We start from the raw sequence: 11970 nt of genomic DNA, 5'->3' as shown, positions 1-11970 counted from the left end.
ATTATTCTGATTGTTTTCGCCAGTGTTAATTTCGTCGACTAAAATATTTTGTCTTAATTTTAGTCAAAGTGATATTTTTGTGACTAAAATGTGACTAAAACTAAATCAAAAGATTCTCATGAGACTAAAACTATGAATAAAATGTCCAGATATTTTAGTCGACTAAAATAAGACTAAATAAAAATGAAAAGGAGAGACTAAAATCATCCAAACTTCTGAAAAAGTCTGAAAAAGCCTCATATCACATAGATTCTCTGCCAAATGAACAGGTTTGTGCTTTATTCATGTGGAAGCAGCTCCATGAAGTCGAGGACCTTGATTAAATATGATTATAATGAACATTATAAATGCAAAGTCGACTAAAACTAGACTAAAATTGAAAAGCTTTTTTTGACTAAATCTCGACTAAAATTAAATTAAATTTTAATCAAAAGACTAAAACTAAAATAAAATATGTTGTCAAAATTAACACTGGTTTTCGCCACAAATATGGTCTGTTTTACACATTTTTACTCACAAAAATGTTGCGTGTGTCACAGCAAAAGCTATAATGTATTTATGATCTGAGTGTCACTGAAACAAAGTCATCATTTTAACAGCGCCGCGTCTCTGTGCGAGGCCTATTATCCCCACAGTGTCCACATACCTCGGCTGCACCCGCTGTACCGGATCGCTAACTCGTTTTTTCTTTTCTTTCGCCTTCTTGACAGCTCCTAAAGCGTCTCAGGAGACTATAGACGACAGCGGCCCATACGTGAGCGCCTGGAGCTTTGCGTGTCGCTATGATGGGTATGTTTAATGTAAACCCCGACATACGTGTGCACAGACGTAATTGCAGCTTTGTGCTCAGTGCTGAACCTGTTCCCTTCCTCCAGGTCCCTCCCCCTCCCTCCTGACGTTGGCGATCCTGCTGCAGGGCCTGGGGCTGGCCCGGCCCGCCTCCGGCAGCCCCCCTCTGGGCATGACCGTCCACGTGGTGCCCCTGGACTCCACTGAGGGCAAGACTGTAAGTGGCGTCTCTAAGAAATAATACAACTAGAGCTGAGACTCCAAAAGACCACGCGACGAAGTAATTTTAGTCGTTGATGAGATACTTTATGATGTTTTGTCATGAAAAACCTGAATTGCGTTTTGTTTGATTATACCAGTGGTGGAAGAAAGTTAATAAGTATAAAGTAAAAGCCATTAAAGGAATAGGCCACCGTTTTTACATACTGAGATATGTTCTTACCTTAGCTTTGAAGAGTTCTTTAGGACCTGTCTGATCTTCACCCGTGCCTTCAGTCACGTAAACACAGCGCAGACGGCGTTAGCATTTAGCCTCTCCCTCTCTCCTCTATAGCTCCAAAACAGGTCAAGATAGAAGCTACCAAGCTCTTCCACGTTTTCCCTATTTAAATATGGTTACGTGAAGTGTTCCACTACAAAGTATAATTACACAAAATTAAACAATGTGGATTTTCTAAGCGGATAAAAGGGGGGACTATATTGTAAGGCGTAATAATACCAGGATTAATACCGCACAGTAAAGTGAAGATTACTGCGCGGATTTCGAACTACTCCTGGTATATTTAAATAGGGAAAACGTGGAAGAGCTTGGTAGCTTCTATCTTGACCTGTTTTGGAGCTATAGAGGAGAGAGGGAGAGGCTAAATGCTAACGCCGTCTGCGCTGGGTTTACGTGACTGAAGGCACGGGTGAAGACCAGACAGGTCCTAAAGAACTCGTCAAAGCTAAAGTAAGAACATATCTCAGTATGTAAAAACGGTGGCCTATTCCTTTAAGAGGGTTAGGGTTAATGTGCAGGATTTTTGAGAGGCCTCCACTGTGAGGTCGCTCCAGTTCAGGCTCCACTGTCAATTTTTTTTTTCATAGGAAGGGAAAGGTGGGCCGCTCCCTGATTGGCCAGTTGCCGACATGGGCAGCCAATGATAAGTGGAGCTCCAACCATGATGTCACCACAACAAAACACTAGTTTAAAGTGGGGGGGTTAAGAGGTAATAGTCTATTTTTGTGTATTTTTAAAGGGGGGGTATTATGCTTTTTTCAATCACATAGCACCAGTCTATATCACACTACAATGATGAGCAAACCTTCTGTTGGTCTGTAAATGCAGTAAATTAGAATAACTGCCTTGTATAAAATGTCTCTCTCAAAATGGCTGTAGTGAATGTCTTGAAATAGGCCTCTGTCTCTTTAAGAACCTCTGAGCCTTTCCGACACGCCCCCTCCACACGCTGTCTGTGGCATCAGTGGGGAGGGGGTTCTGCTGAGGAGCAGTGGTTGGTTACTCGGCTGGTGACGAAAGCTCGGAGGCGTCTCCAGGAGGTGGGGGCGTTCCTAGGAGGACTCAGGCAAACCTATCCCTAAAATGGCCGCCATCAGAGTTTTTACAGATGACTCAAAAATACGTGAAGGTGCCAAGGCAACACTTCAGGCATGTTTTTAATGAGGGAATGACATAATAAGCTTGAAAAAGTCGATTTTGCATAATACCCCCCCTTTAAGCTAATTAAGATTTCAGAGGCAGTTGTGGTGAACAGGTCTGAGCTCATTCTACACATTAGGACATGGTTGGAACATGTAGGGGGGGGAAATACTTAATTTTAACATTTTTAAACTCTGTATAGTCCTTTTAAAGATAGTGGAGTTTACCAAAGCGGTGGTAGGGACCTCACAGTGGAGGGTCAGGGTACCTCCAGGACCTCTTGTGACTTTTTGAGCTTTAAATGATGGTATAGGATTGTTCCCTTTTGGAAAGAACACAGCACTTTTTACATAATAATAAAAAGCATTTGACAATGAACTTACATGAAGTTTTAGTATTTTCTAAGGCCATTACATTCTCAGACAAATATGATGTAGTAACTGTGCTTTGCTCCGTCTGTACAGTCCTTGTCTCTTCATTGACGTCAGCGCCTTGTCGACTGTCTGCATTCTGTGTTTCGTGCGACTCCATAAGGACCTGTCGTCTCATGTAATCACCAGGTTCGCGCCCACTTCACCGCCATCGTGTCCGGGGAGTGCACGGCCGTGACGGGGCTGTGCGCCGACGGAGAGGACTGCCTGGTGGAGCAGAACACCGTCCCCTTCACCGGCACCAAACCCGGGGCAGGCTGGTGCTCGCATCACTGGCAGAAGACGCTCGCCGCGGACTTCTCCGGCACCGTCACACTGGGGTAAAGCTGCATGTTCATGACACTGAGCTTTAGCTACAGGAGGAGTTCACTGGGACTAATTAGGACAAATGTAAACATTAGTCTGTTCCTGCAAAAGTAAAACAAAAAACATCTAAAATACAAAGGAGTTACTCTGACAACCATTAAGTAAGGATTAAACAACGAGGAGCCGCATTAGACGGTTTTAATGCACGACGCGGAGTCAAGAACATCACGACGAGTCATTATAACGTCTAACGCGGCTCCTCGTTGTTTAATCCGCTTATACCAGGGTCCCACAAACGTAACATTCATAATAAATGTTTTTTTCATTGACTAAACTCACTAAATCTGCCAGACTACGGGACTATTTTGTGTGGGTTATTAGCCGGTCACTGAAGGCTGGTCTCAGAGCGAGTCATTCTCCGCAGCTATTACGAGGATCTCAGTCAGGCTCAACGACACAACATCAGCACAGAATCACAACACAACAGGACTAACCCGGAAACACTTTTCCCTGGAAGTAAACACCGATATGCGGCACTCGTGGGCAGGAGTTATTTCACTTTTACGCTGTTTAACCTGAAGCTAGCTAGCTAGCTCAACCAGCTCAACTGTTTATGGAAACAGCTGCGGTGGAGTCGCTCACACCTGGGCCCCCCCAACTCAAACTTTTATGTTTGACTTTACTAATCCAGACAAATATGCTTCAATGCTGGATCATTTTATGTACGCCTGAAAATGATGAATAGCCTTAACCGTTTTCAATAGAAATGTAAAAGCTCATATGTTATTAACAGTAGCTAACCTAGCTGCTCACTCTCCTCTACAAACATTTAGCAAACGTTTTGTTTTGGCCAAAATCCATCTCATACGTTCCTGTCAGTCACTAATTACGCCTTTATCTGATTCAGCTGTGTCATGCGTTGCTATGGCGATGCCACAGCGGAGCGATATCCCAGTGATTTAACTACCGGACTACGTGTGCGGTTATACCAAAATAATGCACCAGCCAATCAGAATCGAGTATTCACTCAGACCATGGTATAAATACAATTAACCTCCTAAACCCCGCCTTAACCAAGCACAGTTTCTCCAGTTCAGCTTTACCCGAATCTAAAAGCTTTTCGACTGGAGCTCACACCTATAGGCCAGTGTAATGCCTCATTTGAAAGACCCACAGAACTTTTTTTTTTTTTTATGCGTTGTTGTTGTGTTTTTTATTGCTATTTTGGCGCTTTTTTCCAGAAGCTTAGATTTGGGTAAAGTCGAACTGGAGAAAATGTGCTCAGTTATGTTGGAGTTTAAGAGGTTTAAAATAAGGAACATCAGTTTGTTCTTTGTTTTGGAGCTGTGTCTCAAACCGATCTTCCCCAGTGGTTGTTTTCAGCGACAGCTCTTCCTGAGCTCCTACGTATCGAGGAAATGTTTTCCTCACCTCTTCATCTCTTGCTAAGCTTAATCCTTTCATAGCGGAGTGACAACACTCGCCATACCTTCACTACTGCAACTGATGCAGAATGAAGCTGCCCGTTTGACACTGAACTGCTCTTATAGAACCACTGTAAAAACTATGCTCTCCGATCTGGGCTTAAGGTGAAAGATTGAGCTTCATTGTTATTCTCTACTTGGAAAATATTAAAACTCAATAATCCTATGTTTTTATTTAGTCAATTTAAAAACAACAGGGAGTCACACGGCTATAACACTAGACATGCATCAGAAGGAAGGTTTTCAATTCCCAAAGCAAATACACATTTTCTCAAAAGCACTTTTGTCTATAGAGCTATGATGGGATGGAACGTCTTGCCACTAAACCTGGTTCGAATAGACCACAAATCTGTTTTTAAAGAACAATTGAAGAACTATATTGGTGTTGAATATCTTTGAGGATGCAGAATGACGTCAAATATACATTGTACTTGTTGTATTTTCTTTTTATAATGTATTGTTGTAATGTTTTGTATATGTATGCTTTTAACAAGGACCCCAGGGAGACGAGCTGGCTGTAAAGCACAGCTAATGGGGATCATAATAATAAACTAAACTACAGCCACACTTAGGGCTGGGCAAAAAAATCGAGTTGGCAAGTCAAATCGATTAATATTTTCAGAAAATCTGTTTTATTTATTTTTTTAGTATTAAAATGTTTGAATGTTTAAAAATCTTTGTTACAAACTGCTACTGAAACATATTGATGTGCTGCCCTATATTTTTTTTTCATGGTGTAGCATTTAGAAGATTTGAAGAAGCACAACTCCCCTCCCTTGATAAATCATTGAATTCCTGTAGGTATAATAGGAAACCAATGGAGAGTTTAGATAATATAACAGCATCAAAAGGCAGACTTTCCACTCATTTGGCCTCTGTTGCCGTGCCGTTGCTATGCAGTGACATCACTCACCTTCCCTGCCCTAAAACCTGGATGTTGTTGAACGCTCCCAGGTCTTCCTCTGAGATGTTCGTGGCTCTGAAAGCCGACCCTGTGGTTCGCGGCAACAGCGGCAAACTCAACACCCCGGCGTTTGTGGGTCTCCCTCCTCCTCTCAGGTAAACAACTCCTCCACCCTGAGCGTCTGATCACACACGGCACAGGCGAGAGGCGGCTGCTTTCAAAGTATTAAACAGGACAGGTAGAAAATGGAGCTCTTTTAGATCAGTAACTTTTTGAAGATATAAGATCTTTTTTTTTCTTCTGGTAAGGGAATAAGGTGTGCTTTGTCCTTAAAGGGGGGAAATTATGCAAAATTGACTTTTCCAAGCTTTCCATCATGTTATTATGTCACTCCCTCATTAAAAACATGCCTGAAGTGTTGCCTTGGCACATTCACGTATTTTTGAGTAATCTGTAAAAACTCTGATGGCGGCCATTTTAGGGATAGGTTTGCCTGAGTCCTCCTAGGAACGCCCCCACCTCCTGGAGACGCCTCCGAGCTTTCGTCACCAGCCGAGTAACCAACCACTGCTCCTCAGCAGAACCCCCTCCCCACTGATGCCACAGACAGCGTGTGGAGGGGGCGTGTCGGAAAGGCTCAGAGGTTCTTAAAGAGACAGACGCCTATTTCAAGACATTCACTACAGCCATTTTGAGAGAGACATTTTATACAAGGCCGTTATTCTAATTTACTGCATTTACAGACCAACAGAAGGTTTGATCATCATTGTAGTGTTATATAGACTGGTGCTATGGGATTGAAAAAAGCATAATACCCCCTCTTTAAGTATTTTAGAAAAGTTGACAGTTTTTTGGAAACTTTCTCAATAACGATGATGAAGCGATATCAGAAATCTGCAAAAATGTGCTGCAAACATCTACATTCACATCGCTTTGCTGTCTTTCATTCGGCATAGGGCTTTTAAATATTTGGTTTCTCTTCCTACGGTGAGTAAAACACAAACTTCACATTGTCATATGAAAACGGCTTCCAGTTGTTATTCATTTGACTTATCTAAAAAAATAAAAAACATAGACTATTTTATGTCAGACTTCGCTACATAATAAAATGAATGTCACTCTTCCTTGAGTAAATATTTTGGATACTCTTCCCACTTCAGGTCCATTTCCTATGAATAATATGAATGAGTAACTAAATGAAAATTAATACATAAACATATGGTCATTTATTTATAGTGAAAGGGACTATATGGAGTTTAAAAATGTTAAAACTAAATATTTTCCTCCCCCTACATGTTCCAGCCATGTCCTAATGTGTAGAAAGAGCCCAGACCTGTTCACCACAATCCTGCACTGTCACTCAGAAAGGTGTTAATTCGGGTCCGAAGCGCCGTCATGCACGAGCTTAATATAGAAGGTGCAGTTACACGTATGACCCGAGGTGGCAGTAGTGAGTATAAAATGGCCAACTTGCATTTAGCCCCTTTAAAATAGTTTAACCTCTTACCACCCGCTTGAACCAAATGCATTCTGTCCTCTTTGGCCATTATATAGGTCTGTGTAACACCTCATTTGAAAGACCCACAAAACTGATCTTTTTCCTCGCGTTGTTGCTGTGTTGTGACACCTTTTTTATGTTTGTTTTTTTTTGGTCACATTTTGGTTGAGTTTTGTAATTTTTTGTTGAGTTTTTGTCACATTTTTGTTGAACTTTTGTCACATTTTTGGTTGAGTTTTTATCACATTTTTGTCACATTTTTGTTGCGTTTTTGTCACATTTTGTTGAATTTTAGTCATTTTTTTGTTGCGTTTACATCCTTGTTTTTTTCTCATTTTTTTGTGGCTGTTTTGGCGCTTTTTTCCCAAGAAGCTTTTTGATTAGGGGAAAGCCAAACTGGAGAAAATGGGATCCGTTCAGGTGGGAGTTAAGAGGTTAAAGGCCATGTACCTTGTTATTGTTTTTGTTTCCAAGCAATGAAAGAGTGAAAAAGTAAATTAAAATTAAATAAAATGGCACAAACACATTTCTATTCCAAATTCTTCACAAGGATGAGTGTCCCGTGGGACCCCGTGTGTGACCCGTGTGTGACCCCGTGTGTGACCCCGTGTGTGACCCCGTGTGTGACCCCGTGTGTGACCCCGTGCGTGACCCGTGTGTGACCCGTGTATGTTTTGTCCAGGGCCAATGAGAAGTGCCCCCACCACTTCCCGCTGTCGGTCAAGGATCTGGACGGGGACCGGGTTCGCTGCCGCTTTGCCAGCGCGGACCTGGACGAGTGCACCGACTGTCAGCCTCACTCCTTTCTGGAGCTGAATCAGGTCAGCGCAGCTTCTCGAGCTCTTCATGTTGGTTTTTTGTGTCAAAAAAAAGTGAGCAAACATTGACAAAAAAGTGATGAAAAATTGATGAAAAAGTGGCAAAAATGTCACAAGAAATTGACAAAAATGGACGAAAAAATTACAAACATTTGACAAAAAAATGACCAACAAATGACAAAAAATTGATAAAAATTTGACAAAAAAATTACAGAAATGTGACAAAAAAAGGACAAAAAAAGATAAAAAATTGACGAAAAAATGACAAAAATTTGACCAAAAAAATGAAAAAAAAATGACCAAAAAAAGACAAAAAAATGACAAAATGTGACAAAAATGTGATAAAAAAATTGACAAAAAAATTACAAACATTTCACAAAAAAATGACCAAAAAATGACAAAAAATTGATAAAAATTTGACAAAAAAATGACTAAAATTTGACACAAAAAATGACAAAAATGTGACAAAAAAATGACAAAAATTTGACCAAAAAAAGACAAAAAAATTACGAAATGTGACAAAAATGTGATTAAAAAATTGACGAAAAAATGACAAAAATGTGACAAAAAATGACTTGAATACCCAACAAAAAAATGATGGAAAAAAAATCTGATGACGTGAGGAAAAAGATCCTCTCGGTTCAGGCGGGAGTCAAGAGTAGGGCTGCAACTAACGATTATTTTGGTAATCGATTAATCGACCGATTATTATTACGATTAATCGATTAATCGCTTGGCTGTGAAAGGTGCATGGAAATTGTATTTTTTCCATTTTTTTTATCACATAGAGCTAAAGTGGCGGCGCTTGAGGACATGTTGATGGAGTAAACTTAAAGTAAACGTTTGTACAAGGCTATTTGTGCTAATTCTGCTTTCTGATTGGACGAGACAAAGACAGATATTTATGAAATTTACAATGTACAAAACACTGCAGACCCTAACCTTAAAAACAAAGTAGGTTTTCATCCAAAATACAGAATTTTTATGTCTTTTTTGCTCTACTTTAGTCTGTGTTCACTAGAAAACGATTAATCGATTACTGAAATAGTTGACAACTATTTTAGTAATCGATTAGTTGTCGATTAATCGATTAGTTGTTTCAGCCCTAGTCAAGAGGTTAATGGAAAGATGCAAATGTTTAGAAATGACATAGATTATACTTCGATTATCTGTGTTTGTGTTCCTTTATTGCTCTCCTTCTTCTTCTTCCTTCAGTTGTATGAGTTGATTATCATTGTGTGTAAGTCTTGAGGTTTCTCTGCGGTGGTTTCAGGAGAAGTGCTCGATCACGTTCACCGGTGACGCTGCGGTCGGGGTTTATCACGTGTACCTGATGGCCGAGGATGTGGTGCCGTCGCCGCACGTCGTTGTGTCAACGCAGAGCAAACCCATGAGCGCCGTCCCGGTCATCCTGACCCTAACTGGTGAGGCGTTACAGGAGTCTGACTCCCTCTAGTGGTTCATGAAAGGACAGCACTTAAAAAACTGCATGCAAAGGTTACAGCACTATTTAATGAGTGCTCAATGTTTTAGATGCAGTTTTTCCCCCTTTTTTATTATACAAAGGTGCATTATAGGTTATAAATAAAATAGAAAAACACACATCAGTCTAGGGCGGATTATACTCAGATTAGTAACAGTTTAATCATAGTAAAACTCTATATTAAACGATTTCAACCTTTCCATTCTTCCATTATTAACTTTCTGATAAATTAGTTTTCAAGGCTCTAAACGCATTTCTAATGTCCTGATTCTTGTAAATTCTCTAATACTGGCCTGTATTCCATTAGAGGATGGGTCTCTAACAGTGGCCGGGTTTGCGGCTGGCGGAGGCAAATTAAAGCCGGTCTCTAAAACAGGCCGGGGCTTTTATTAGAAACTATAGCGGTAGAAATATTCCCCATGTTAGGAATTTGTCTCATACTCGTGTAAATGAAAACTCACGTTCAGGAAGTAAACAAACGGGAACCCGGGCCGAGGGGGACGCTGCGGAGGAGCTGATCCGAGCGCAACTTTGACACAGATTTAGCCACTTTTCAAACCTCCTGTGACGATATTTGGAAACAGGGCAACAAATGTCATGTGACCCTCCAGGTTTTAATAAAGTCTCCATCGCGTCTTCAAAGCACGTCCAGCTGCTCCGTGTGCAGGTCAGTCCCACATCTCAAAATAACTCCTCCGATCAGCGCGAGCGTCTCGTCTTCTCTCGGGTCAGTCTCATGATCGATCACAAACACAAACGCTCCGTCTAAACTCGCCTTTTACACGAGATAACAACAAATAATCCGGACCGCGGTAAAAACGAAACAGAAACCTGCAGTGACAATGATGTCAAAGCTCCGCTAACAGCAACGAAACACTTCCTGTTGTCCCGACAAAATAAAAGGTGTCAATGTTCCAGCCGCTGGGAGAGGGTTTGAAATGTTAATTAATAAATGAACCTAATATTTTAGGTGCAAATGGACACAAATCTCGTTTTTCTTTTCTTTTTTTAAAAAGTGACGAAATGAAACAAAATGAAATGAATGAAACAAAATGACAACATGGCAGTAATGTGACGAAAAAGATCCTTCTAGTTCAGTTTTGGAGGTTTCAAATGAGGCATTACTTTAGCCTTTAGGCTGCAAACCTTTAGATTTGGGTAAAGCTGAACTGGAGAAAATGCACTTGGTTAAGGTGGGGGTCAAGTGAATCTCATCTCTAAAAGACTTGAAACTACAGTAGTTTGAAGTTATCCAAAGTTTAAATATGAGCATAGCTACTAGATTCTGAAATCACTCTAAATACTATTTGAGTTTGAACTGAAACCTACTGGTACAATCCGCACGCGTGACTTCCTGATCTAACTAATGCCTCCCGCTCTGAGCCTGATCCTGTCGTCTGACCCTTGCGTTGCAGTCGAGGAGGCGAAGTACAGCTGCAGCGCCGAGCCGGTGGCCACCGTGGAAAACCCGACCGAAAACTCCGTCCTGCACATCCTCCCGTACCACGAGAAGTCCTTCACCGTCAACTACGACTCCAACCAGGAGAGGTGCCTCTAACTCTGCTCTCTCTGCCTCCCCACCTCCGGGACAGGGCTCTGGCTTCACTCTCCATGATCATTAATGCGAGATTCACCTGCAATAACACAGCGTCCAATGTCGTGACTTTACAGTGTCATAATCTCAGGATCATTTTGCAGACAGGTTAGTAAACAGTGCGTGCTTTCATGTCCAGCGTTTCTTGTTGAAAAAGAAGATTACCTCACCACTCCTGAATACACGTTTGATTACTTTACTTACTATTTATTCAAAAGTTTGTGTCATTTTGTGAAGCTATGTGCAGTACATTCTCTTGTATCGTAATCATTAGGGATGCACCGATACCGATACCACATGCTTGTACTCATACTCGTACTGATTCATGAGGTCCCGATACCAGAAACCGATTCCATTAGACGTGCGGCCAGTGCAGCTACGAGGCGCAGCTACGAGGCGCAGCTACGAGGCGCAGCTACGAGGCGCAGCTACGAGGCGCAGCTCTCAGCTGAGGAGAGAAGAAGCAACAAACTGGAGAATTGTTTAGTGTAAAAACAATAATCCACATAGAGCTGACTTTATTACAGACGACACTCACTAAATCAGAGTCTGTGCTGGATTTAACCAGAGCTTAATGTTGTCAGTGCTGCAGCGTCTGCAGCGTTTACAACATACAGGCTAACGTCGCTAACTCACGGCTAACAGTTTTGGCCATTCTGACGCCGTTTTATGCCCAGGGGTTTATTCATCTGAAAAACTAACCCAGCGACTAAAAAGTCCTCAGAAAATCCAAATTAAAGACATACAGCATGTTTATATTGAGGAAAATGAGCTGCAGCAGAACAATGAAAACGCTGTAGCTACTCGCTAAGTTACTACAAACACACGAGAAAATCTACAGGAGCTGAAGTAAAGACGAAAAGAGACCATTTAAGTAACACCTCAGTACTATTGTTAAATAAAAATACATAAATGAATAAAGCTCAGGCATTGGGAGCTTTTGGACATGGGCTTTTCTGTCTATGATGGACAGAGCAATACAAATTAAAAATTATATTGAATGAAAATAAATAAATAAATAAAT

At 41.2% G+C, this 11970-nt stretch overlaps 1 protein-coding gene across 1 annotated transcript; it reads left to right on the top strand.

The window, feature by feature from the left end:
- The first annotated feature begins 707 nt into the window (after positions 1 to 707).
- On the top strand, positions 708 to 10964 carry LOC306962287 (uncharacterized protein). Its single transcript, XM_079555396.1, has 7 exons — positions 708 to 789; positions 876 to 1006; positions 2989 to 3179; positions 5604 to 5708; positions 7734 to 7872; positions 9143 to 9293; positions 10768 to 10964. The coding sequence occupies exons 1-7, from the start codon at positions 783 to 785 to the stop codon at positions 10908 to 10910; spliced, it is 867 nt and encodes a 288-aa protein (XP_079411522.1). The 5' UTR covers positions 708 to 782; the 3' UTR covers positions 10911 to 10964.
- The last annotated feature ends 1006 nt before the right edge of the window (positions 10965 to 11970 follow it).

Source organism: Gobius niger (genome assembly GCF_951799975.1).
Source record: "Gobius niger genome assembly, chromosome: 4".
Taxonomy (NCBI): domain Eukaryota; kingdom Metazoa; phylum Chordata; class Actinopteri; order Gobiiformes; family Gobiidae; genus Gobius; species Gobius niger.
Note: the sequence above shows the minus strand (reverse complement) of the source record. Positions and strands in the feature narration are given on the sequence as shown.